Source organism: Sapajus apella, unplaced genomic scaffold (assembly GCF_009761245.1).
Source record: "Sapajus apella isolate SASKATOON/1434 unplaced genomic scaffold, GSC_monkey_1.0 scaffold33, whole genome shotgun sequence".
Lineage (NCBI taxonomy): Eukaryota > Metazoa > Chordata > Mammalia > Primates > Cebidae > Sapajus > Sapajus apella.
This window is the reverse complement of record NW_022436973.1, coordinates 7,572,267-7,600,196: the sequence shown is the minus strand read 5'-3', so window position 1 is coordinate 7,600,196 and position 27,930 is coordinate 7,572,267. Positions and strand designations below refer to the sequence as shown.

Here is a 27,930-nt window from a genome sequence, read left to right as displayed (position 1 = left end):
AAAAATAAAAATAAATAAAAGACACAAAACCCTTCTTTTCCTTATAAATTAACTAATCTTTGAGTATTCCTTTATAACAACACATGGATTAACACATTGTTTAACAAACTTTCATTATATAGTTAAGTGGAGTAAGTGGTACCACTGCTTACTAAAAAGTAGCAGCTGTGCAAATACTAATTTTTTTGTGTTTTCGGGACTGACTCTTGCTCTTGTTGCCCAGGATGGAATGCGTGATCATGGCTCACTGCAACCTCTACCTCCTGGGTTCAAGCAATTCTCCTGCAGCCTCCTGAGTAGCTGGGATTATAGGAACCTACCACCACACCTGGCTAATTTTTTTTCTTTTTAATACAGGCGGGGTTTCGCCATCTTGGCCAGGATGGTCTCAAACTCCTGACCTCAGGGGATCCACCTACCACGGCTTCCCAAAGGGAGCCACCATGCCCAGCTTCGAAAACCTGTAAATATTAAACATTACTCCTCCCCACCATTAGTAACTATTGTACTTTCACTATGCAACTCAGATCAAAAAGTGTTAGGAGTTCCTAAGTGTAATGATTTGTTTTTCACATTCATGTGTGGGATATGAAAAAAATTTTACATCTGGCACAGTGGCTTACTCCTGTAATACCAGCACTTTGGAAGGGTAAAGTGGGACATCATTTAACACCAACTAGACACTACTCTCAGCAACATAGCAAAAACCTGTTTCAAAAGACAGCAACTAAGTCATGTAATTATGGTAATTACTTACTGTAATAAATCCATATCCCTTGGATCGACCAGTTTCACTGTCCATCATCAGCTGGATACTTTCAATCTATAATTGAAAAGCACAATTACTATTTAACTTAAAATCAGAGTACAAAGCTACTTTATTCCCTGAGACATGGTTTTAGAAAGCTAGCAGTCTCCTCATACTACAAAATAGAAGACTTATCACAACACCTCATCACCAAGAAGTCTTTTTAAAGTCTTGTAACTATAATTTTATATTTAACATGAAAAAAAAATTAGGCTGGTACGGTGACTGGCTTCTGTAATCCCAAGACTATGGGGAGCTGAGACAGGCAAATCACCCGAGGTCAGGAGTTTTGAAACGAGTCTGGCCAACATGGTGGAATCAGGTATCTACCAAAAATACAAAAATTGGCTGGGCTTGATGGTGCATGCCTGCATGCCCAGCTACTTGGAATACTGACACAGGAGAATCACCTGAACCCAGGTACTCCAGCCTTGGCAACAGAGCAGGAGTTGGTATTTAAAAAAAATAATAAAAATAAAAATAAAAAAGTCTAGAAACTTCCCAAGCAATGGGGAACAGGGAGCAAACTATGATTTTCAAACTAGAATTATCTTTCCTATTAATAAACCACAAAAAAGCTTCCTAAATTACCATTAGAAGATAGAAAAAAAAAAAAAACCAAAAAACATGTTTCCTTTCCACAATGCAATAATTCCCAATTATACTAGACACAGTAAATCATAAAAATGGAATAACTAAAACTGACAATGAATTTGGCGATAATTGCACAATTCTGTGAATAGCACTAACTAAATACCATTGAGTTTACTTTCAATCAGTTAATTGTATCACAATATTCCCAATTAAGGTGGCCATACAAAAAAAGCATGAAAAAATAAAAACAGAGCACCCAGTCAGGTAGGGTAGCTCAGGTATGTAATCCCAGCACTTTGGGAGGCAGTAGGATTACATGAACCCAGGAGGTGAATACTACACAGTGAACTTCAATCATGCCATTGCAGTCCAGCCTGGATGACAGAGGACTACCTCAAACATGAAAAAAACTTTTAATGTTAGGCATATTTTACCAAAAATTTTAAAAGAGAAGTGGGCCGTGCGCAGTGGCTCACGCCTGAAATCCCAACACTTCTGGGAGGTCAAGGCAGTGGATCACAAGGTCAGGAGTTCAAGACCAGCCTGGACTACATGGTGAAACCCCATCTCTACTAGAAATACAAAAATTAGCCAAGTGGCACACGCCTAAAATCCCAGCTACTCTGAGGAATGAGGCAGGAGAACTGCATGAACCCAGGAGGCAGATGTTGCAGTGAGCCAAGATCGCACAACTGCACTCCAGTTTGGCGACACAGCCAGCCTCTGTTATCAAAAAAAAAAAAAAAAAAAAAAAGTGATGTATTTGCTATTGTTTGTTAAGCCACAGAATGTCTTTGGAAGGCTATACAAAAAACTGGTAAGGGCTACCTCTAGGAAAGGGGTCATCGTGGATAAAGTGGGGCTATGACAGGGATAACATTTTGGGGAAGCATTAGCTAGCAACAAATAAACAATATAAATTTTAAAACAGATCTTTAGGCCAGGTGCAGTGGCTCACGCCTGTAATCCTACCTCTTTGGGAGGTCGAGGCTGGTGGATTGCCTGAGCTCATGAGTTCAAGACTAGCCTGGGCAACATGGTGACAACTGTTTCTACTAAAATGAAAAAAATTAGCTGGGTGTGGTAGTGTGCACCTGTAATCCCAGCTACTTGGGAGGCAGAGGCTGTAGAATTGGTTAAACCTGAGAGGTGGAAATTACAGTGAGCTGAGATTGTGCCACTACACTCCAGCCTGGATGACAGGGCAGTGTGGCTCACGCCTGTAATCCCACCAAGCTGGGAGACTAAGGCGGCTGGCTGGATTACCTGAGGTCAGGAGTTTGACACCAGCTTGGCCAACATGGATAAACCCCAACTCTATTAAAAACAGAAAACATTAGCTGGGCCTGGTGGCAGGCACCCGTAACCCTGGCTACTCAAGAGGCTAAGGCAAGAGAATTACTTGAATCTGGGAGGCGGAGTTGCGCCAGTGTACTCCAGCCTAGGCAACAAGAATAAATCTCCATCTCAAATTTAATTAAAAATCTGACAAATCATACTCTAGAGTAATTAAAATAATTTAAATATGAAATGTTTCCCGATGTTCATTTTTATGTGGTACCTAGATTTATCAAATATACATGATTATTCATTTTGAGTAGCTGCCTCCTGCCACTATACTCAGCTAATTTTTCTATTTTTAGAGGAAAAGGGGTTTTACCATGTTGGCCAGACTCGTCTCAAACTCCTGACCTCAAGGAATCCACCTGCCACAGCCTCCCAAAGTGCTGGGGTAACAGGCATGAGCCACCGCACCTAGCCAGTGAATACATTTTTAAAATTTTTTATTATTTTTTTAATTTCTTAGTGAATGCATTTTTAAAAGTTAATGTTTATTTGTTCTATCTAGCTTTCTTTACATTTATTCCTTTTGCTAAAATTACTGAGTGGAAAAGGTTCATTGCTCAGTGACAGGACTGAGAAACTATCACTCCCTTACACAAAACTAGGTGGACACTCTTGCTTCAGGTAGATAGCACCGACAAGTCCTCTAGAACAAAAGCCTAGATGCTATGTAGTGACCTCAATATCACAGTGCCAGACACAAGGCCTTGTGGAGACTTGGAGGCAAGAGATCAAGCTGTTTTTTGACTCTGCCATCTAACAGTTCATGTGGCCCCTACTGCTTTGATTTTCATTTCTTAATATAGCACATAATGGCACATCATTATGTGCTATATGCACATCCACCCTCAAACACCCCAAGATCCTTGTTACTTATAGAAAAGTCAACAGAGGCTGGGCGAAGTAGCTCATGCCTGTAATCTCACCACTTTGATACGCCAAGACAGGAGGATCACCTGAGGTCAGGAGTTCGAGACCAACCTGGTCAACATGGTAAAGCCCTGTCTCTACTAAAAAAAATATGAAAATTAGCCAAGTGTGAGGGTGGGTTCCTATAATCCCAGCTACTTGGAGGCTAAGGCAGGAGAATCACTTGAAACCCAAGACGTGGAGTTTGCAGTCAGCCAAGATCGTGCCATTGTACTCCAGCCTGGCAGACAGAATGAGAATGTCTCAAAATAAATAAATAAAGTGAAATTACTGAAGAAAGTGAAGTATCACAGTGGATCAGAAATAGTTCACATACTGTTAGGCAGAATAGCCTTGCCAGAGGGGCATTCATAATGCAGCCACTAAAGATTTCAACAAACAGAAAAAAGGGCAAACCTAATCAGGCTACCAAGGCCTGTAACTGAGCATATAACCAGGGAGACAGAGCAGAATATTTTTTTTTTTTGAATGGAGACACAGTCTTGCTGTCACCCAGGCTGAAATGTAGTGGTGGGATCTCAGCTCACTGCCATCTCCACCTCCCAGGTTTCAAACAATTCTATCAAAGCCTCCAGAGCTGCCAAGATTACATACACCTGCCACTATGCCCAGCTAAATTTTTTGTATTTTTAGTAGAGACAGGGTTTCAAATGTTGGCCAGTATGGTCTCAGTCTCTTGACCTTGTGATCTGCCAGCCTCGGTGTCCCAAAGCGCTGGGATTATAGGCATGAGCCACCACGCCTGACAGACAAAGCAGAATCTTAAGATCTTCAATGTTCTTTTAAAAACAAACTTTTAAAAAGAAATTCTACTAAACAATAATAGTCTTCCTATGATGTAACAATTTTCTTTTGAGACAGGATCAAACTGTTACCCAAGGTGGAGTCAAGTGGCATGAACACAGCTGGGATTAAAGGCATGAGCCACAGTACCCAACCAAAGTAATTTTTTAAATGATTAATTTTAATACCCATTATGCATTTCACATGGCATTATGAATATTAGCAACATTCTTTAAGTGACCTATACTAATCTGTTTTAACCTATGTTGTCATAATAAATTTTTCTAAAAGCAACCCTTATCCTCTTAATATTAATCTCCTGGAAAGATAACAAAGTAGGAAATACAGAAATTATTACATAGTTACACTCAGATCAACAACCTACTGAAGATTCATTGAAGAACTTGGACTTACCCTTCCGAAAGGCTCAAAGATTCCACGAAGCATGTCTTCAGTTATATTAAAGTGTAATGAACCCACATAAAGCCTCATAGGTCCAGCACTTCCCTTTTGTAAATTGTTTGCCATTGCTGCAGCTCTATTTTTTTCTGCCTAAAAGACAAAATGCACATCACACAGAGCTAACACACAGTAGCTTCTCTGGGGTAAACCACACAGATTTGCACAACAACTGATTCAAAGTTTACAGTGATAAAAATATCACCCTGGCCGGGCGCGGTGGCTCAAGCCTGTAATCCCAGCACTTTGGGAGGAGGCCGAGGCGGGTGGATCACGAGGTCAAGAGATCGAGACCATCCCGGTCAACACGGTGAAACCCCGTCTCTACTAAAACTACAAAAAATTAGCTGGGCATGGTGGCGCGTGCCTGTAATCCCAGCTACTCAGGAGGCTGAGGCGGGAGAATTGCCTGAACCCAGGAGGCGAGGTTGCGGTGAGCCGAGATCGCGCCATTGCACTCCAGCCTGGGTAACAAGAGCGAAACTCCGTCTCAAAAAAAAAAAAAAAAAAAGTACAGTTTCTATATGAGACAATGAATATACCTGGAGATGATTATTGATTATTCCATCACTATAAATTTAATAGCATTGAACTGTATACTTTAAAAATGGTTAAAATGCTAAATGTGTGTGTATAAAAGTACAATGAAAATAATTTTATTTATTTAGAGTTTTATTTTTTTGAGACAGGGTCTCACACTATGTTGCCCAGGCTGGTCTTGAACTTCTGATATTAAGTGATCATCCTTCCTTCTCAGCCACTAGAGATTGCTAGGGATACAGCACATCCCATATAGACACAATCAATATTCATTAAAATTAACACTCTTGATTTGTATAACCAAATGTACAGCTGTTTGTGATAAGGGGCATATGCCAGAACCAAACTATATCACCAAGCAAACATGTTGAGTCAGTCGTCATCTCTCCATAACCAACAGAACAAAAGTTGTCCATTTACATTCTAACGCAGGCTTCTCTTGTAACAAACTGGCGTACATTTGGTAGTACTGCTCCTAAAACAGTTTGTTACATGAATTAAGTACCTCATTTAATATGCTACTTCTCAGCCCTTAGTCCTGCCAATCCACACCCAGCTACTAAGTTTGTCTTCCAACATACGAAATAATCTGGGCAATTATCTTCTTATCCAGTTTACAATCACATTATACTCAATAATTACTACTTAATGTAAAGCAGAACCTTCTAAAAACAAAAAAAACGCGGACAATAGGGCCAGTGCAGTGGCTCAGGCCTGTATTACCAGGACTTTGGAAGGCCGACATGGGCGGATCACTTGAGGCCAAGAGTTCAAGACCAGCCTGGCCAAAGCAAAACCCCATGTCTACTAAAAATACTAAAAATTAGCTGAGTGTGGTGGTACATGCCTGTAACCCCAACTACTTGGGAAGCTGAAGGACAAGAATCACTTCAACCAAGGAGACAGAAGTTGCACTGGGCCAAGATCACACAACTGCACTACAACCTATGTGACATAGTGAGACTGTATTTAAACAAAAAAGAGGATAATACTTTGGCCAAGGTTACGTAACAGCTTACCTAGCAGTGAAACTGATATTTCAAGTCACAATTGGTTATAAAGCGAATAAAGAACTTCACAAAATTATGTAAAGTCAGTCTGATTGGCCACAGGGTCCCACGCCTCTAATATGAGCATGTTAAGAGACCAAAACATGATTTAGAGGCTCCTCTCTAAATCATGAAATATCAGTCAGGCATGGTTGGTTGATGCCTGTGTTCCCAACTACTTTGGGGACTGAGCTGGAAGGATCACTTGAGCCTAGCTAGGAAGTTGAGGCTGTAAATGTGTCACTGTCCTCCAGCCTGGGCAACTGAGCCTGTCTAAAAACAAGTTAAATTTGATAAAGTAACCAGATTATTAAAAAAGAGTTATAGAGTATTTAAGCTGTTTGAAAACCAACCAATGTGACTACTGTACTTCATTTTGCTCAAAATATTAAATACTGTCTTTGCTATTTAAAAAAATCAAGGCCGGGCATGTTGGCTCACGCCTGTAATCCAAGCACTTTGGAGGCCAAGGCAGGCGGATCACCTGAGGTCAGGAGTTCAAGACTAGCCTGGCCAACATGGTGAAACCCTGTCTTTAAATAAAAAATTTTAAAAAATTTTTTAGAAGGCCGGGCGCGGTGGCTCAAGCCTGTAATCCCAGCACTTTGGGAGGCCGAGGCGGGTGGATCACGAGGTCAAGAGATCGAGACCATCCTGGTCAACATGGTGAAACCCCGTCTCTACTAAAAATACAAGAAATTAGCTGGCATGGTGGCACGTGCCTGTAATCCCAGCTACTCAGGAGGCTGAGGCAGGAGAATTGCCTGAACCCAGGAGGCGGAGGTTGCGGTGAGCCGAGATCGCGCCATTGCACTCCAGCCTGGGTAACAAGAGCAAAACTCCGTCTCAGAAAAAAAAAAAAATTTTAGAAAGTAAAAGAATCGAGTCATTAATTAGTGACAAAAATCAGTAACTTGTTTCTGAAGTCTCCCCCCACCCTCCACCCCTGTGGGAAGAAGAGACAGAAGAGGGCCCTACAGGCAGTGTGGTGGGATCTTGTACATGGCACAGAGGCAGAAAAAAAAAACAGTCGTTTGTTTATTTATTTATTTATTTATTTATTTTTGAGACGGAGTTTCACTCTTGTTACCCAGGCTGGAGTGCAATGGCGCGATCTCGGCTCACCGCAACCTCCGCCTCCTGGGTTCAGGCAATTCTCCTGCCTCAGCCTCCTGAGTAGCTGGGATTACAGGCACGCGCCACCATGCCCAGCTAATTTTTTGTATTTTTAGTAGAGACGGGGTTTCACCATGTTGACCAGGATGGTCTCGATCTCTTGACCTCGTGATCCACCCGCCTCGGCCTCCCAAAGTGCTGGGATTACAGGCTTGAGCCACCGCGCCCGGCCCCGTTTGTTTATTTATACAAATGAATACAAATCAATTCTAATGAAAGGGTCATATTATATAATCCACAGAATGATACATTCCAACTTCTCCCCATCCATAAGAACTATTAAATGCTGTCCAAGTGCAGTGTGGCCAAAGTGATCCTAACACCTCAAGAGGCCCAGGCCAGAGGATCACTTTATTTATTTACTTTTTTAATAGAGATGGAGTTCCACCATGTTGGTTAAGCTGGTCTTCAACTCCTGACCTCTCAGGCGATCTACTTACCTTGGCTTCCCAAAGTGCTGGGATTATAGGCGTGAGCCACAGCGCCCAGCACAGAGGACCACTTTAGTCCGAAAGTTTGAAACCAGCCTGAACATCATGGCAAGACCCTGTTCCTTCAAAAAATTTAAAACTTACCTGGCAATGGTGGCATGTACCTGTAGTCCTGGCTACTCAGAAGACTGAGGAGAAAAGACTGTTTGAGCCCAGCAGGTCAAGGCTACAGTGGGCTGTGATTATGTCACTGCACTCTGATCTCTGAGACCATTATCTCAAAAACAAGGCCAGGTGCGGTAGTTCACGTCTGTAATCACAGCACTTTGGAAGGCCAAGGAGGGCGGATCACCTGAGGTCAGGAATTCAAGAGGAGCCTGGCCAACATGGTGAAATCCCATCTCTACTATAAATACAAAAAGTAGGCCAGGTATGAGGGGTCACGGCTGTAATCCCAGCACTTTGGGAGGCTGAGGCAGGTGGATCACAAAGTCAGAAGGTTCAAGACCAGCCTGGCTAAGAATGGTGAAACTCCATCTCTACTAAAAATACAAAAAATTAGCTGGGGGTGGTGGCGCGCACCTGTAATTTCAGCTACTTAGGAAGCATAGGCAGAGAACTGCTTGAAATCAGGGGATGGAGGATTCAGCGAGCCAAGATCACACCACTGCACTCCAGCCTGGGAAATAAAAGCAAGACACTATCTCAAAAAAAAAAAAAAAAAAAAAAAAAAGTAGCTGAGCATGGTGACAGTCTCCTGTAATCCCAGCTACTCAGAGGGCTGAGTCAGAAGAATCTCTTGAACCCAGGAGACGGCGGTTGTAGTGAGCTGAGACCAGTCCATTGCACTCCAGTCTGGGTTACAGAGTGAGACTCTGTCTCGAAAAAAACCAAAAACCAAACAACAAAAGGGCAACACAAGGAGATAAGACAGGATGACGGTCTTGAGAAAACTATCAAAGTAAGCAAGATAAAGTTTAAAAAAAAAAAAGGTCCTTGAGAACATCCAACTCCTAAGATAATGAGTCGCAGTTACTGTAGATGAGGCACAGGACATGAAAGCACGATACCATGCAACAAGAGGCTTTCAAGACCATCAATAATCAATCACTTAACCAGGAAAAAAATTACCTGTGATGCCTGTACTATGATTGGCACTCCTAAAACTCGTTGGCCAGTTAATCCTATTGCTAGAGGCACCGAGCTAACATCAACAAACTCCACATAAGCAATTCCTTTGGAACGTCTTGAATTTCTGTCAGAAATCATCCTCACATCTCGAACCTAGAAAGAAAACAGTTCTGTTTGTGCAACCATCCATTGTAAGCCATGTACATATAATACTTTCAAGAAGAGACATTAATGTTGAAGAATGAAGGCATTATGAATTTCTTTAAAAAAGTAAATCTGTAGGACAATTCCTATATTCTATCCATATCTTTAAAAAAATGCGTAGTAACATTTATCAACTCTAATACTGTAAGATGCAAAACAGAAACATTACCACAAACAAATACTGCTACTAAATCAAAAGATTTGATGTTTAAATGTTTTCTCTTGCAATATCTACCTATTTGACCTCCCTACACAGGCTAAGATTACCTTTCCTACTGTAGAGAAAAACTCTTCCAAATCCCTTGGTCGAATTCTTGCTGCCAGCTGCATACAGAAGACTGTCCTTGCATCTCTTTCCTCAGGAGTTAGATTATCAATAGGTTCCCTAATAGGAGTAAAAAATATAAAATTAGTTTTATAACAGATTATTTTAAAATAATTTTTTATTTCTCCATATATTTCAACAGTTCTTCAGGTACAGGTACTTTTTGGTTACATACATGAGTTCTTTAGTGGTGAATTCTGAAATTTTAGTGTACCTGTTACCTGAGCAGTATACACTGTATCCCTCACTCCTTTCCCAACTCCTCCTCAGTATTTTCATCTTCAGAAATTAGGTCTTGCTATGTTGCACAGGTTTGCCTTGAACCACTAAGCAATCCTTTTACCCTAGAACCCCAACATGCTGGGATAACAAGTGTGAGCCACCACACGTGACCTAAAACAAGTGTCAAACATTAATTTTCACAGAATGAGTAAGCTGTGAAACTAGTCTGTCATATTCCCAAGCCTATTTTCAGTAAGATCTATTGACAAAAAATTTCCATAAAACTATTCAATTTAACTCAATTCCTTCTGAAGAATAAAGTCTACTGTTTCTTATAATCACATCTTACATGGCATTGGCACAGAAGTCTAATGTCCTTACAATCTCAAAAAGGGTAATTTTTCTAAAGAAAGGATCAACCAGAAGCCTGTTTAATAACAGTCATAAAAATAACATTAGACCAATCACAAATGCCAGATTGATATAAAATCAGTGTAATGGATGCTTCCTTACAACAAAACCATAAAGTTATAAAGAGAATTAAGTTTGATAATCACAATGGCAAACTTGAAGTGAAACCCCAAATGATTCCAAAAATTCTATTTATTTTACAAATTTAGATTGTCTATTAATATCATCTCTGTTACAAAATACCAATTAGTTTAATGTTTTAAGTCAATCCTTAAAGATGTTAAGCCTAAACATGCTCTTTTCCATTTTTTGGACACTCTCACAGGATGTACAAGTGGTGGGTGTGTTTGGATGCTTTCTCTTGCATTATCACTCCACCTATAAGATTTGTCACAAAACCTTTTTTTTATTCTGAGACAGAGTCTCACTCTGTCACCCAGGCTGGAGTGCAGTGGCATGGTCTTGGCTCACCACAACCTCCGCCTCACAGGTTCAAACGATTCTCCTGCCTCAGCCTCCCAGCTAGCTAGAATTACAGAACATGTCACTATGCCTGTTTAATTTTTGTATTTTCAGTAAAGATGGGGATTCATCATGTTGGTCAGGCTGGTCTTAAACTCCTGACCTTGTGACCTGCCTGACTAGGCCTCCCAAAGTGCTGGGACTACAGGCATTAGCCACCCTGCCTGGCACAAAAGCTTTTAAGGCCAAGAGTAGTAGTGGGCAGACTGCTCGGCTCAGGAGTTTCAGACCAAACTGGGCAACACGGCAAAACCTTGTCTCTACAAACAAACAAACAAAAATTAGCAGGGTATGGTGGCTACAACTTATACTCCCAGCTACTAGGGAGGCTGAGTTGGGTGGCATTGCTTATGCCCAGCTGTTAAGAAACTACAGCGAACCATAAATGCATCATGGCACTCTAGCCTTGGTGACAAAATGAAATCCTGCCTCAAAGAAAAGAAAAGCTTTTTGCTGGGCCCCACGGTGGACAGATCACCATGTCAGGAGTTCGAGACCAGCCTAACATGGTTTTGAAACCCCTTCTCTTTTTTTTTTGAGACGGAGTTTCACTCTTGTTACCCAGGCCGGAGTGCAATGGCATGATCTCGGCTCACCGCAACCTCTGCCTCCTGGGCTTAGGCAATTCTCCTGCCTCAGCCTCCTGAGTAGCTGGGACTACAGGCACGTGCCACCATGCCCAGCTAATGTTTTGTAGTTTTAGTAGAGACGGGGTTTCACCATGTTGACCAGGATGGTCTCGAACTCTTGACCTCATGATCCACCCGCCTCGGCCTCCCAAAGTGCTGGGATTACAGGCTTGAGCCACCGCGCCCAGCTTGAAACCCCTTCTCTACTAAAAATACAAAAAATTAGCCAGGCATGGTGGCACATGCCTGTAATCCCAGCTACTCAGGAGGCTGAGGCAGGAGAATTGCTTGAAATTGGGAGGTGGAGGTTGCAGTGAGGCAAGACTGCAACACTGCACTCCAGCCTAGCAAGTGAGACTCAGTCTCGGGAAAAAAAAAAAAGATTAGCCGGGTGTGGTGGCAGGGGTCTGTAATCCCAGCTACTCAGGAGGCTGAAGCAGGAGAATCACTTGAGCCAGGGAGGCAGAGACTGCAGTGAGCCACGATCACAACACTGCACTCCACGACCTGGGCAACAGAGCAAGACTCCATCTCAAAAAAAAAAAAAAAAAAAAAAAAAACACCTTGTAAATTATAATTAAGACTGACTTACCAAATCCTAGAATTCTACAGTATAGCTGAATACACCATACAATAAAGTTATAAGATAGTCTTAAAGGAAATGAAAAATCTGAGTATAACAATGCTACCACCTGGCCAGGTGCAAAGAATGGTTCACGCCTGTAATCCCCCCACTTTGGAAGGCCAAGGCGGGTGGATTCCTGAGGTCAGGAGGTCCAGACCAGCCTGACCAACATGGCAAAACAGTCTCTACTAAAAATACAAAAATTAGCCAGGCGTGTTGGTACATGCCTGTAGTCCCAGCAACTCAGGAGGCTGAGGCAGGAGAATCTTTAGAATCAGGAAATGGAGGCTGCAGTGAGCTGAGATCACACCACTGTACTCCGGCCTAGGCAACAGAGTGAGACTCTGCCTCAAAAAAAAAAAAAAAAAAAAAAAAAATCTACAATACTGCCCAGGGGTGGTGGCTCACACCTATAAACCCAAGAGAGGCAGGTGGATCTTGAGGTCAGGAGTTTGAGACCAGCCTAGCAAACATGGTGAAACCCAGTCTCTACTAAAAATACAAAAATTGGCGGGGTGTGGTGGCGGGCACGTGTAATCCCAGCTACTCGGGAGACTGAGGCAATAGAATTGCTTGAACCTGGGACGTAGAGTGGCAGAGTTTGCAGTGAGCTGAGATTGTGCCACTGCATTCTAGCCTGGGCAATACAGCGAGACTCTGTCTCAAAAAACAAACAAAAAACCACAATGCTACCGCCTAACACAATATTCTTTGAACCAAAATAGTAGACTGAACAGATACAATTCTTACTTTTTTCTTTTTTTTTTTTTTTTTTTTTTTTTTTTTTTTTTCTTTTCTTTTTTTTTTTTTACAATTCTTATTTTTAAGCATAAAATAATCTATGGAAACATTCAAGAACCTAGGAGTACCAACTCAAATCACTAAGATTTTTGAGGTGACATACTTTTCCTCAGGTAAGAGAGCCAAACGGGAAAACCTACTTTTCTACTTTAGGCTACTTCAAATAGCTCATTATTTATGCCAAAAGTAAGTCTAAAGTTTTCTGTAACTGCTATCTTGCCAACACAAAGAAATGTTTGACATGAATATGCTAATTGCCCAGATTTGATCATTACACGCTGTATAGATATATCAAAACATCACTGTATCCCATAAATATACACAATCATTATATGTCCATTAAAAATAAGAAGTGCAGCTGCGTACAGTGGCTCACGACAGCAATTCCAGCACTTTGGGAGGCCGAGGTGGGCAGATCATCGCAGTCAGGAGTTTGAGACCAGCCTGGCCAACAAGGTGAAACCCCATCACTACTAAAAATACAAAAATTAGCTGGGCATGGTGGTAGGTTCCCGTAATCCCAGCTACTCAGGAGGCTGAGGCAAGAGAATCGCTTGAACACAGGAGGCGGAGGTTGCAGTAACCAAGATAGCGCCACTGCACTCCAGCCAGGGAACAAGACCGAGACTATGTCTCTTCATCTCCCCCCCCCAAAAAAAGGGGGGGGAGAGGGCAAGAAAAATTTCCTTTAAGTAAAACAGGGAAATAAGATCACATTAAAATAACTTTTGTGGCTGCGCATGATGGATCACACCTGAAATGCCAACACTTTGGGAGGCCAAGGCAGGTGGATTATCTGAGGTCAGGAGTTTGACACCAGCCTGGCCAACAGGGTGAAAACCCATCAATGCTAAAATACAAAAAGTTGCAGGGCATGGTGGTGTATATCTGTATTCCCAACTACTTGGGAGGCCGAGGCATGAGAATCGCTTGAACCCAGGAGGCAGAGGTTGCAGTGACCCAAGATGGCGCGCGCTACTGCACTCCAGCCTATGTGACACAGACTACGTCTCAAAATAAATAAATAACTTTTGCTTCCTTTTAATTACATGAAATTAAAGTGAAAGCTACTGAAAAATCAGTAGAAATTCACTTTATTTTAAAGTACTAGAACTGTAAAAGGAAGCAAAAGCAAAATTTAATATGGTCCTAATTACTAAATATCATTAAATTTAACAGTACCATAAGCTGCAAAGCTTCATTCAGAGCTAAAGGCTTTAAAGAAGAAAACTACCTCACAGGGCTCTTGTCTTTTCTGAATGGACTTTTGCTTCGGGAACGTCGTCTGCTGCAAAGTTAAAAAGTTTCAGAAGTTATCCAAACGAGTACAGCATGTCAGTTCCTTGAAAAACAATTTAAACAATTCAGAAGTATGTTTAAAAACCTTAATTTGATGCTATGAGGCAACCCAATCTTTCCTCGGATGGCACTGTTAAATTTTGGTCCGGAGCTAAAAAGGAAACACAAAATTACACTAGTTACAGGTTTAGGGTCTTGCTAAGATCGCATTCATGCGCTCTCCAGCAAGACTAACATTGTTTAGGTTGCTGCTTTTCCACCTCAGTTATGAAGAGGAAACAAAAATACTTAGATGTCTCTTAACTTTATCCCAGGCAAGCTGCCCTTGAATTTATCCATCCTGGACCACTGAGAGGTGCCAAGACCAAAGGTTACAGCCTCAAAATTTTCAGATTCTGAAACTGCACACACCCATTTTCAGTCTATAGATTATCTTTTTAAGCTACATATATATAAATACAGTCTTGAGAATTTAAAAACACACACACATATAAAAAATAAATCCCTCTGAACTTCCTCACACCACCAGTTTACTATGGTTAACAATTTGGTGTGTATCTTTGCAGAACCTCTCTTGGGAATATGTGTGTGTACATGTACATATACAATATTCACACGTCTTCTTTTTGAAAGACTTATTTTAAAAACTAAAGACAATTTTTTAGTCATGCAACTTAGGTATTTCCCCATTCAACAGTAACTCTTACACAGCATGACACCATTTAATACGTTATACTTCAGTTGTTTCAAAATATTCCATCATGAAGATGTTAAGGTAATTTACCAATTCTGTATAAAACTTTTTGAGGATTTGTCATGACTAAATGAAAACACTTTTTGAGTGTTTTCAAAAAGATCACAAAGGTAATTATTATGTAATAACAGTTTTTGTGACTTTAATAAAGACCAAGCTAATTAATAAAGACCAGGCTAACTTAAAGGGGCTGCTAGCCAGTTGTCCCTCAGTGCTCATCCTGCTATCTTATTCCAGAAGAACAGCGAAATAAATAAATACGTTGCGGCCTGTGATCCACACACTTGAATTAGTTTTCATGGACACTACGCCTACTTACGACGTGCAAGTAGTTCCAAATAAAACACTTTATTAAACTGGTCCCTTGCAATTCAGACTAACAGTGATGACTGAAAATCATTTACTGGATCAAGTTCTCAGGTAATTAGTTATAAGGTATTTTCGTTCCCCTTCAATTAAAAAATATTATCAGTTATAACCTCAAACCCAACATAAGAGCTAAGTTATTTTTAAATAAAGTTAGACCAGGATCCACCAACAGAAAGTACCCATCACTCAAAGGAATTAAGCTAATTCCCTTCCCTACATTTAGTTCATCCTGGTAAAAAGATTTAACATAATCCCATTTTAAGAATGCAATGAATCTTGGTAAATGGAACAAAAGCTGAGAATTTCCTACTGCCATATAGCATTCAGAATTAGAACAGCATTGCGGTCCTGTGTTCAGCTATCAAAAGTTAATGAAATAAGCAGAATAAGGGAACCCATAAAACATGAAGTTCAGTTTTATTTTAAAACTAAAAGAGCTAGAATGCGAATTCATGTAATGCCAAAACATTTCATGAATCCATTAAGTCCTCTGAGAACTTTACATTTTTTTTTTCTCATTCATTACTTATTAATAACTTATCTGCAACTTGTTATCTCCTTAAAACGTTAGAAAACAAATGCTTAGCTTAGTGGGTTAAGTAACTCACCAAGTGATTTAGGCCTTTGAATCCCATCCTTAACCATTCAACTTTTAAAGTTATAAGAGTTATTTTTAATATATTCCAGAGTTTACAGCAGTGTGTTTATTAAGAGGAATTAACCTCATAAAGCATTAAGGGCTGTTAGATTGAATCCTCAAAACTGTAAGTGGTTTTGTAATATACTTATTTACCAACCATAATGAATCTGTTTCCCACTTTAAATACCTAAATCCGAATTTCTGGTGATTTAATCTTCAAAACAATTTTAGTTTAGAACACCTTTTACTATTATTAACAAACCTTAAATACAGATGAGCTCAAAAAAGGATCCTGATAAAGACACACACACAACAAATTTACAACTGGCCTGTCTTTTCAGCTGATAACAGCCACAGTTACAAGACATTTTACTTACTGTTTACTAATTACCAATGTATAACTTAGTATTCATCAGAAAGTTACAATTTTAAGTAAATATATACTTAGCAAATACTGTAACAGCTCAGACACTGTTAAGTTTCTCAGATATCTGGGCACTACAATGTCATCTTTTTCAAGCACTCCAGTGCTTTATTATATTTTCCATTGATTGGCATACAACTTACAAACAGTTTAACAGAAAATAATCTGTATGCCTAGTAAAAGCAAATTTTTACATATTTGTCTATGCACTATATTTTCAATTTAGAAGCATTCAATGCCAATATTCTTAATTCAATACTTTTTAATCAATCATTTAAAAAAATTCACAGTTTCAAACTACTCAAGTTAAATTGCTATCTGAATACCCAGAGAGTAACCCTCAAACCAAAATCGTAACAATAATTACATACTAAGGACTTCTGTAGCGGCCTCTAAATCTCCGATCTCGACTTCTTGAGCGGCTCCGTCGTCTTTCTTTGCTTCTACTTCGCTTCCTTTCACGGCTTTTGCTCTTTTTCCTTTCTCTATCTCTACTTCGCTTCCGTTCCTTACTTTTGCTTCTCTTTCGTTCATGACTACGACTTCTGCTCTTGCTTTTTTTCCTCCTGAGAAAAAAAAAATTCAGCATTATCACGCCGGTTTAAGAACCCACCATAACATAGTACCTTTTATGGCCAGAATCTTTTTTGTATCTTTTCATAAATTTATTCGGCTAGTTTTACTATGATATGATGGTACATAATCATACTCAAAAAAACTCCTGTAATCCCAACACTTTGGGAGGTTGAGTGGGTGGATCAAGAAGTCAGGAGTTCAAGACCAGGCTGGCCAACGTAAGAACTAAGTTATTAAGCCTGCCTCTAACAAAAACACAGAAACTAGCCAGGCGTGGTGGCGTGCGCCTATAGTTCCAGCTACTCAGGACGCTGAGGCAGGATAACTGCTTGAACCCAGAAGGTGGAGGTTGCAGTGAGCCAAGATTGCACCACTGCACTCCAGCCTGGGCAACACAGCAAGACTCTGTCTCCCAAAAAAAAAAAAAAAATTGCCAGGTATGATAAACAATATCCCACCTTTGCCTATATTACTGAAAATCAGCAGACAAGACATTATTTGAAAGACACCATCCTCTAAGAGCAGGAACTGCAATGATCTCCAGAGATTTAACTATAGCTTTAAAAAGGAAAGGGACTTGTAGGCAAGTACAAATCAAAATGCGAACCTTTAGTTTGTCATACAACAGGCAAACAAAAGCATTACTGTAATCCAGAAGATATTAATAAAACAAATTTACAATAGAGTAATTCACATTTAAGTACTAGGACTGGTTCATTTTTAAAAATTTTCATCAAATACAGTAATGTATCATTAAGTCAATTTTGCACCAATTTACACAAGGAAATATTTTATACTTTCAAAGGGTCATACAGACATAAACATTTCGGTTTTCATGGGCAAAACTGTAATGACAAAGGACACTAAGAACCAATGGAGCCCGGGCGCAGTGGCTCATGCCTGTAATCCAGCACTTTGGGAGGCCGTGGTGGGCAGATCAATTGAGGTAGGGAGTTCAACACCAGCCCAGCCAACATGGTGAAACCCCGCCTCTACCAAAAATACAAAAATTAGCTGGGTCTGGTGGTGTGTGCCAGTAATCCCGGCTACTTGGGAGGCTGAGGCAGAAAAATCGCTTGAATGCGGGAAGTGGAGGCTGCGGTGAGCTGAAACCATACCATTCCGCTCCAGCCTGGGCAACAAGAGCAAAACTCCATCTCAAAAAAAAAGCTGGGTGCAGTGGCTCACACCTATAACCTCAGCACTCTGCCAGGCCGAGTCAGGTGGATAACCTGAGGTCAGGAGTTCAAGACCAGCCTGGTCAACATGGTGAAGCCCTGTCTCTACTAAAAATACAAAACAGTAGGCCGAGCGTGGTGGATCACGCCTGTAATCCAAGCACTTTGGAGGCCAAGGTGGGCGGATCACCTGAGGTCAGGAGTTCAAGACCAGCCTGACCAACATGGTGAAACCCGTCTTTATTTTAAAAAAAAAAAAAAAAAAAAAAAAAGTAGCTGGGCATGGTAGCGCATGCCTTTATTCCCAGCTACTCGGGAAGCAGGAGAATCACTTGAACATCGGAGGTGGAGGATGCAGTGAGCAGAGATGGGGCCACTACACTCCAGCCTGGGAGACAAAGTGCCACTCTGAATCAAAAACAAAAAGAACTAATAGAACTAATGCAGTAATACATTTTGACATTCCCAGACTTTAATGTGACCATTTCAAATACTTCCTAAAGTCACAGTGAATACACCAGAAACTGGAGTACGCCATTTTAAAGCCAGTTTATAGAAGCCTGTGGATATGCAATCAAACCCAATGATCATCTTGACCTTCACAGATCTTTTTAAAATCTCAAACTGAAAACCAAAAACCCTGTATCTTCCTGTTCACTTCCGTATTCTTCACAGTATACCACCAATTCATAATTAAATCATAATCTATACCTCTGTGTCATCACCCAAATTTTAGAGGTGCCTTCAGATATTTCAATATAAATTGAAAGACATTTCAAAATCAACTTATTCCACTAAAACATCAATTTGTAGTGGCTTAAAAATTAAACATTTTGACAATTCTATATCATTATCTGTTATGTGGTTGTTTATTCCTTATCAAAGCAAAGTTACATAGCACAAGAGCAATTGAGGTCTGCCTCAGAGAACCTGTAAGCAGGTCATCTTAGAGTGCATTGAAAATAGAAAATGAAGACACCCACCTTCTGGAATCTTGAAACCCACACTCCAATCACAAGGAGATGTAGAGCTTTCCAAGGAGGCAGAAACTTTGTCTAAAATTTCAAGATAATCCACCTGACTGTCAGAAATGTATATATGCTAAGTAGCACATGACAGAAAATTAGGCTACACTCATTATTTAAATAGAACTCATCAAAGCAACGCCCAGATGGGCAACAGGTAACACTCCAATTCTGTTGCCTAAAAAACGTAACACTATCTCTGTGACACTATTCTAACGGAAGAATTCCGTGAGATTTCTAAAACCTAAAGTCCTGAATATAATAAATAGGGGACAAGGTAAAAAGTCCACACCCCTCAAAAACAGACAAAGTTTTTGTTCTGCTCATAGATGGGCTACCGCAAGAGAGGCAACCAGCCTGTTCACCTCTCACAGGACCCAAAACTTATTCTGCCAAAAGAAAATACTGGAAAATTGGAGAGCTAATTTTAGTTTATGGTCTTATAGGACTTTTTGTAAACAAGTCCCCATCCACATCTGAAGGCAACCCCAGACAGGTAAAAAGACAGCAACATACTAAGACATTCGGAAAATACAGTATTTTGCATAAAAGCCCCGAGAAAAATATAAGGGTGCAAGAAACCAGTGTACTACCAGCTTCAAAGAGCATTTATTACATTAACTAAAGAAGGGTTTTCAAAATCCACACTAATAGTCAAATCCTGTTACAACTTAAAAAGGACTTTCCAAAGTCTTTAATGGCAGTGAAATTTTGTACTGAACATCATTGAAGTAAATGGTCCACTGGGCTGGGCCTTTGGACTTTTTGGTTATATGGCCTCTGCTGTAAAGGTGTTTTGCTATAACTGGATTTGACCTCTTCCATGTAAGAAGATCTAAAATTTAAATGCAAAGTATTCTGGAAAATAAGAAGAAAAATAGAAAAGTCATTTATTCCAAAATTTATAGATAATCCACACCACAGTAGCCAATATATTTCAACTGTGTCACTTTAATGTTATCTTTTATCGAGTAATTCTCTAAAGAGCTTAACGGAATGGACGCTGATTTAGACTTTGCAAAACTGGTTACTTTAACAAATAATATTCCCATGAGCACAAGCTCAGGCACTTAGGATGCATACTTTGAGGTCTTGCAAAACTCAGGTTTACAGCTCTTCAGAAAGCAGGCTGACAACCAATTTGTGTCACAAAAAACTTTGTTGCTTTTATTATTCTAGGATACAATGAAATGTATGTTGAGAATCAAAAGTATACAACTAAAAAACAAATTTAGTCAGTCAACTCAGTTTCTCAGAATATGCATTTTTCTCCTACCTAACAAGCTATATAGCTCAATATGGCTTTTAAGACAATGAAGTTTTACAATGTAAAATGTAACATGGCACTTTCCTTTGGTTAGGAAATTTAATTTAGTACTAAAGGTTAAAAGCAAAGGCAAAATGTTTTACATGTTCTCTATATATTCCTAAATACAAAGATTTTCTTCCAGGTACATTAAAATGAATTTCAAAGATAAAGTTCCTTTACAAAAATCAAGAGTCCTGATTGAACAAGGGAGTCATTTATTTCATCATCTATAATTGATGAGAAGTCTGACCAAGTATTTTAAGATTACTAGACAAAGTGTTTTGAAGGGGTCTTCCCTTAAACAATCATATGGTTAAAGAAAATTGTCCATTCTTCTATTTAGTCCTATAGTACTCTACATTAGACAAAGGCCACCGAACGTCGCACATGGACAGCTTAACGCTCAACTCCCTTATAAAAGCTTGTAGCCTTAATGAGGATAAAAACAAGTAGAAACAGGATACGACCTTAGTGGCAAAGAGTGAAATGAGAGAATGTTACAACAATGAAGGTCTGTACCCAACAGTTATGTTCTTATCCTTCTGGCACTTGAGGCGAAATCATTAGTTAACCACTAGGGCTGACACATACATTAGACAATTTATGTCACTTTATATAAATAAGCCTTCCTGGGTTTTCTTTTGATTAGAGAATTGCAAAATAGAAACATTAGGAAACCATTACTTTGGCAGAAGGTCTAAAACCAGATGACATAAATCATGTGATGACTGGTTGGTTGCATCAGATGACATCAGAACTAAACCCAATCTGATCCCCACAACTTCTTTCGATTGGTGAGGAACTATCAATGATTCCCAACCAAGCTTACACTAGAAAAAAGGAGGTCATTTTCTAAAAATTCCATCATTTTTAATCCATTACATTATTTTGGGGGAAGTACAAAAAAAAAATTGGCTTATCAAGCCTTGAATAATCCTACATAAAATTTTCTCATCTATTTTATGAATTTTATCCACCTTCCTACTATAGTTGTAGTGACAATAACTGAGGTCCTTACTATAAAGCATTTAGGGCTCTTAGGAAAAGCCAAAAAGAAATCAAGAAAGTGGCTATTTTTCTCTTTTTCATTACTATAAGGTCATAAGTATGACAGATTTGTCTGAGACAGAGTCTCACTCTGTCACCAGGCTGGAGTCCAATATGGAGATCTCAGCTCATTGCAACCTCTACCTCCCAGGTTCAAGGGATTCTCCTGCTTCAGCCTCCCGAGTAGCTGGGACTACAGGCATGTGCCACTACATCCAGCTAATTTTTGTATTTTTAGTAGAGACGGGGTTTCACCATGTTGGCCAGGCTGGTCTTGACCTTGTGACCAGACCAACTCGGCCTCCCAAACATCACAGGCGTGAGCCACCCCACCCAGCCCAGATTTTTTTTAAGATGTAGTCTTGGCCAGGCACAATAGCTCATGCCTGTAATCCCAGTACTCTGGGAGGCTGAGGCAGGTGGACCACTTGAGGTCAGGAGTTTGAGACCACCCTACCCAACAAGGTGAAACAACATCTCTACTAAAAATACAAAGCTAGCCGGGCATGGTGGTACATGCCTGTAATCCCAGCTACTCAGGAAGCTGAGGCAGGAGAATCACTTGAACCCAGGAGGCAGAGGTTTCGATGACCCGAGATTGCACCATTGCACTCCAGCCTGGACAACAAGAACAAAATTCCGTCTCAAAAAACAAACAAACAAACAAGGATGCCTGTAATCCCAGCTGTTCGGGAGGCTAATAAGGCAGAATTGCTTGAACCCGGGAGGCGGAAGTTGCAGTGAGCTGAGATCACATCACTGCACTCCAGCTTGGGTGACAAAAGCAAAACTCCATCTCAAAAAAAAAAAAAAAAAAAAAAAAAAAGGAGCCCCCCTCTGTGACACAGGCAGGAGTGCAGTGGTGCAATCTTGGCTCATTGCAACCTCCACCTCTGGGGTTCAAGTAATTCTCCTACTTCAGCCTCTTGAGTAGCTGGGACTGCAGGCACATACCACCACACCCAGATAATTTTTGTATTTTTAGGAGACAGGGTTTCACCAATGTTGGCCAGGCTGGCCTGGAACTCCCGGCCTCAAGTGATCTGCCTGCCTTGGTCTCGCAAAATGCTGAGACTATACAGGCATGAGTCACCACAGCCTGTCCGACAGAATGTTTTAATATGGCACCATAAAAACAGACAAATGAAACAATTTAATGTTTACAACAAGACCACATATTAAGAATCGCTAACCTTAGAGCTCTTCAAAAACTAATATACTCCAACCTTATAAAGTGGATCTCGGCTGGGCTCAGTAGCTCACGTGTGTAATCCCAGCACTTGGGGACACTGAGGCGGGCAGATCAGGAGGTCAGAAGTTCAAGACCAGCCTGCCCAACAAAATGAAACCCCGTCTCTACTGAAAATACAAAAATGAGGGAAGCATGGTGGTGAACATCTATAGTCCCAGCTACTAGGGAGGCTGAGGCAAAAGAATCGCTTGAAGGGTGGGTGGGGGCGGAGGCTCTGGTGAGCTGAGCAACTCCAGTCTAAGAAACAGAGCAAGACTCAGTCTTAAAAAAAAAAAAAAAAAAAAAAAAAAAAAAAAAAAGAATCGTCTGAAGCCAGGAGGCGGAGGCTGCAGTGAGCTCAGATCCCACCACTGCACCGCCAGTCTAGGCAACAGAGCAAGAGTCCATCTCAAAAGAAGAAAAAAAAAGGCCTGGCCCATGGCTCATGCCTGTTATCCCAGCACTTTGGGAGGCCAAGGCGGGGAGATCACAAGGTCAGATCAAGATCATCCTGGGCAACATGGTGAAGCCCTGTCTCTACGAAAAACACAAAAATTAGCTGAGTGTCCACACCCCTGGAATCCCATCTACTCAGGAGGCTGAGGCACTAGAATCACTTGAACCTGGGAGGTAGAGGTTGCAGTGAGCTGAGATCACCCCACTGTCCTCCAGCCTGGTCAGAGTAAGACTGTCTCAAAAATTTAAAAAGGTGGGTCTTGTTATAACTGTTACTTAAGACTTTTTGTACGGTTTTCTGTACCAGTCTGTAGTAGAGTTCCTAGTGAGTTACTCATCTTACCCAAATAAAGTGTACAGATATATTAATAATTTCCAAAACCACCACCCTATTAAGTCTAGAGTTTAAAAGGCCTAAGATATTGAAAACCACCCTAAGTACTTAAATCTTCTGTCACATCTCTTCCAAAAGGGCCTTTGAGCAGCAAGGAGCAAAAATAATTCACGGTTTTGACTCCTTCAGCAATTTAAGGCAAACAATACTTTCCATGGCCTAGTTATTATCTAACTTAACTCCTCCCTTTTAAGATCAGTGGATATGTTTTATCAATAAGATCACCAAATTTTTTTTTCTTCCTCTAACATGGATCGTAAGAAACAAGGATCACCAAATATTAAACCAAAGTTAACAAATTTAAAACAGGACAACCTCTAACATAGAACTTGTCACCAGGTTGTCATGATGGACTTGGAGGGGAGGGTATCTGAAACTATATTCTGAAATCTAAGCAAAAAATCCACCGTTCCTCCAAGAATTTGTCCCAAAAGGCAAAGAACCAATTTTCTAAAAGAGGCAGAGAAAAACTTCAGAAGTGAACTTTGTAAACTTTAGCCACAGAAACAAAACTTATGGTCTAAAATCACAAAAGAGTTCACCACCCTCCCCCAGGCCCTTTCTTAAAACTTACTTTTTGCTACGTTCTTCGTGGCCGTTGGCACTGCTCAACTTGTTCTCATCCTAAGCAGGGTTGATAGAAGAACATCATGAGGACGAAGTGGTAACATTTCAAGTTGTCAAAGGGTAAAGGGAACAGGAATAAGAAAATACAAAACAATTTTAAAACTAATTATTTATTTATAGTTTAACATGGAAGGCTATAAAAAAATTTAGATAGGTATGTGTTTAACCACTTTGTTGCTTACATTTAAGTCATCAAGATACAAAAATAAAAAAATCTTTCCATATTAACATGTTATTAAATTTTACTTTCTTATATAGTTATCCAGATTTACAACGTTGAAGTGGTTAAATATAATTTCCATAAAACATGAAGTCCTGTTTTGAGTTTTATTCCATGTGCTATGGTCCCTTTGGTCAGTACCATGGCTCTATTTCTGCCTAAGCCCCAAGTGGCCATGCTAGCAGCCAGCCACTATCGATTTCCTGTGACCGATGCCATTCCTGAGATCTTCGCCCATTTCCGTTGGAGGGTTGGGACTGTAAGAGCTTGATGCCACCTCTGTCACACATCTCGCCCTGAAGCAAACAGGGATTCACACTGCTTTAGTAATGTTGACTCCCAAGAACCCAAGAAAGTCAATTAATAATCCACCAGTCCAGCCTAAACATTTCCTACTTCCATACCTGTTTACATGGAATTACATCCATGATAAAAAACTAAGACACAAGAATCTTAACATTAAAACAGAAAGCAGCTCTTCAAGAGTCTAAGCATTACAAAATTACATACACTATTTAAAGCTATTAAGAATTCATCCAAATTGGTACCACATGGTCGTGCTATACAATCCAAAACAAATGTATTATTTTTAAAAGGTTTAACGAAATGTTTAAAGTTTGATTACATCAGCTATAGGAGTAAAGTGCTAACTTACAAAGCTTAGTTTGTGACACCAGTGATAATGCATGCATACTGCTATTTTCACCACCAACTGGTGAAACAATGAATAGACAGTTTACTTTTACTTCGATACCGAAATGAGTCAAAGACTATATTAGCTAAAATAATTCCTTTGTTTTTAGTGTGAAATACTATGGCAGGGCCTAATTAAAAATAAAACAATATGGAGAACAGTAAAACAGTCATCAAGTGACTCTAAGCTGTAATACTGCCTCTTTTTTTGTTGTTGTTTAATTTCTACTCAGGGATCCAAGAATTTTAGTAATTATTAACTGAGCAGCAGATTGCCACTGGCCTGTTTAAAGATCTACTATCACCAGTCTTACATAGATATATATAAATTTTAAAATCTCACCCATTTCTTCTTAGAAGACTTATTAGAAGATTTAACTTGCCACAGACTGGTTATGCCTTGTTATTCTTGGACCCCTGCTTTTTCCCAAACCACTACATTCACCTTTTTGCTATACCAAACTGGAGCTGGTAATTCTTAGTTGAGTCATTTTACCTAGGGGACCACGGTACAGCGATAAGTCACTCAATTACTACCTTATGATTGACAGTTCACACTGGAATCAAAGGTGAATTCATGGGAGTAGAGGTGAGATATCGTTAGGCAAGTCTACAAAGAGAGATAGATGGGCATTTATTCATCACGCTGAAGTGAAACTACTGCACAATATTATTACATCAATAGCATATATTTACTTTTGTAAGTTACACGCAATGCATCTCTGATAAGATAAATCAAGAGGGCTCCGGGGAGGTTAGTTTACATTTCAGCAGTAGTTTCGTGAATAATGCTAAATTAAGAAATATATAAACCTCACCGACATGTTTTTCTCACCTTCTTGTAAGGAGCCTCAAGCATTGCTTCAATATCAATATCGTCTGCCATTTTCTCTAAACGCCTAGGAAAAGAAGACAATTTCTTGAGTAAACATTTTTTTGAGACATAATTTCACTCTTATTGCCTATATTGCCTAACATTTTCTCCAAACGCCTAGGAAAAGAACAACACGATTCCGTGAGAAAACATTTTTCTTTTTTTTTGAAACGGAGTTTTTCTCTAGTTGCCAAGGCTGAAGTGCAGTGGCGCGATCTGGGCTCACTGCAAGCTCCGCCTCCCGGGTTCAAGTGATTCTCCTGCCTCACCTCCCAAATAGCTGGGATCACAGGCGCTTGCCGCCACGCCCAGTTAATTTTTGTATTTTTAGTAGAGACGGGGTTTCACTATGTTGAGGAGGCAGGCTGGTCTCGAACTCCTGACCTCAAGTGATCCGCCTGCCTCGGCCTCCCCAAGTGCTGGGATTACAGGCGTGAGCCACCGCGCCTGGCACGGTAAACGTTTTTCAAATCGACTTAATTTTTTTCTCAGCCAACATCCTCTAAAACTTAAGAAAAACCTCCAAAAGCCCTACAATGAATGAGTAAAGTGACACGCATTTTAACAAGGTTTGCTTCTGTAAGTGAATCCAAAACACCTCTTACACCAAACACACGAAAATGGAGGCTTCAATGTCCAATGTTTAAAACCCTGCTATCAACTCCAAAAACAAATTGCGAGACCCGAGCGAGAGCGCCTCTTTCCGCGCAAAAATCGCACTGCCATTTTAGGGGCAAAGGGAAACTCCCTCCATTAGGAGGGGTTGTGAGCCAAGGCAGCGTTCGACTGGCGCCATGTTAGGAGGTCGGGGCCTGCCCAGGCCTCGGAGACAGGTCACCATCCTATCGCGGCCTCTCAAGGGTCTTGGCCACAAGAATCCAGACTCTACCCGACAGAAAAACAAGGGCGTGGTCGCTGAAACAGGGCCGATTTCTCGAAAACCTCCCCCGACTCCGGTTACTAAAGACCGCCAAGAGCGCCCCTCAGTCCAAAAAGGAGTCAAACCTAGAGAAAGCTGGAATAATACGCGGGTCCGCGACGTCCCAGTACCTGTGCCGGCTTTCGGGCGCCTGTGGTGCTCGTGCTCGTCAAGAGACTGCTGCTGCCGCCGCCGCCGCTGCTGCTGTTGCTACTGTTAAGCCCCTAGGCCCAGGCCGTGGGACTGCCCAGCCCGAATATCGGGCTCCGAGAACGGCTAGGCCCAAGCGAATCTAAAAAAAACAATGGAATTAGAGAAGCCCACGCGGGAGAGCAGGACGGCGGCTTCGGCAGCTCAGGATCCACCCCTGCGACAGCGTCGGCAAGCTCCCTGAAATGGCGGCCGCTGCTTCCCTGTACTCACATTCACCAGCACACATACACACACAAACACACGGGGCCTCACGGAGCCCTCAGCACGGGCTCTCGCGAGAAGCTGCCCCACGCTCCGAATCGGAGCGGCCAAAGTATCGCGAGATCTAAATAAGGCCCCCAGCGACTGTAGCCCAATCTCGCGCAATGATTGCGCCATAGACGTTCCCATCCCCCATTCAGAGGGGCGCCTTTCACTACCCCGCTGCATAAGCACTCTAATCTCGCGAGACGGCACGGGTCTCTACGGCAAAGACAGTTGGTGGACTGCCTGTCAATCTTTCGGAGAGCTCCTAGCTGAGTGGAGTTCTGCGGTGGCCGCCCCTTCGGTGGCGCCTCCTCACGGCCTTCTGAAGATTCTCCTCTCACAGCCGACCGCCTCCGCTCTGGCCTCCCACCCGGATGGCTGTCAAGGTCGCCATAAGGCAACCTAGTCCTTATGGCGATAGGATAAGAAGGCCATATTCAGATTATCCGCTG

The 27,930-nt window shown here is 41.0% G+C and overlaps 1 protein-coding gene across 9 annotated transcripts in view; it reads right to left on the bottom strand.

Annotated features, from left to right (window-relative positions):
* RBM39 (RNA binding motif protein 39) overlaps window positions 1–27,528 on the bottom strand; it is a 43,481-nt gene extending 15,953 nt beyond the window's left edge. The window contains exons 1-12 of one of the 9 annotated variants that reach the window (XM_032295123.1): window positions 27,151–27,528; window positions 26,062–26,125; window positions 25,764–25,836; window positions 24,261–24,310; window positions 19,208–19,279; window positions 16,842–17,036; window positions 14,369–14,434; window positions 14,219–14,272; window positions 9,717–9,834; window positions 9,246–9,398; window positions 4,874–5,011; window positions 758–823 (exon numbers count right to left, since the gene is read on the bottom strand). In XM_032295123.1, coding sequence (XP_032151014.1) covers window positions 758–823; window positions 4,874–5,011; window positions 9,246–9,398; window positions 9,717–9,779 — 420 coding nt within the window. In that variant the 5' untranslated portion in view covers window positions 9,780–9,834; window positions 14,219–14,272; window positions 14,369–14,434; ... (4 more) ...; window positions 26,062–26,125; window positions 27,151–27,528. The other 8 variants (XM_032295120.1, XM_032295121.1, XM_032295124.1 and 5 more) reach the window with 8 other exon arrangements.
* Between the last annotated feature and the right edge of the window lie 402 nt (window positions 27,529–27,930).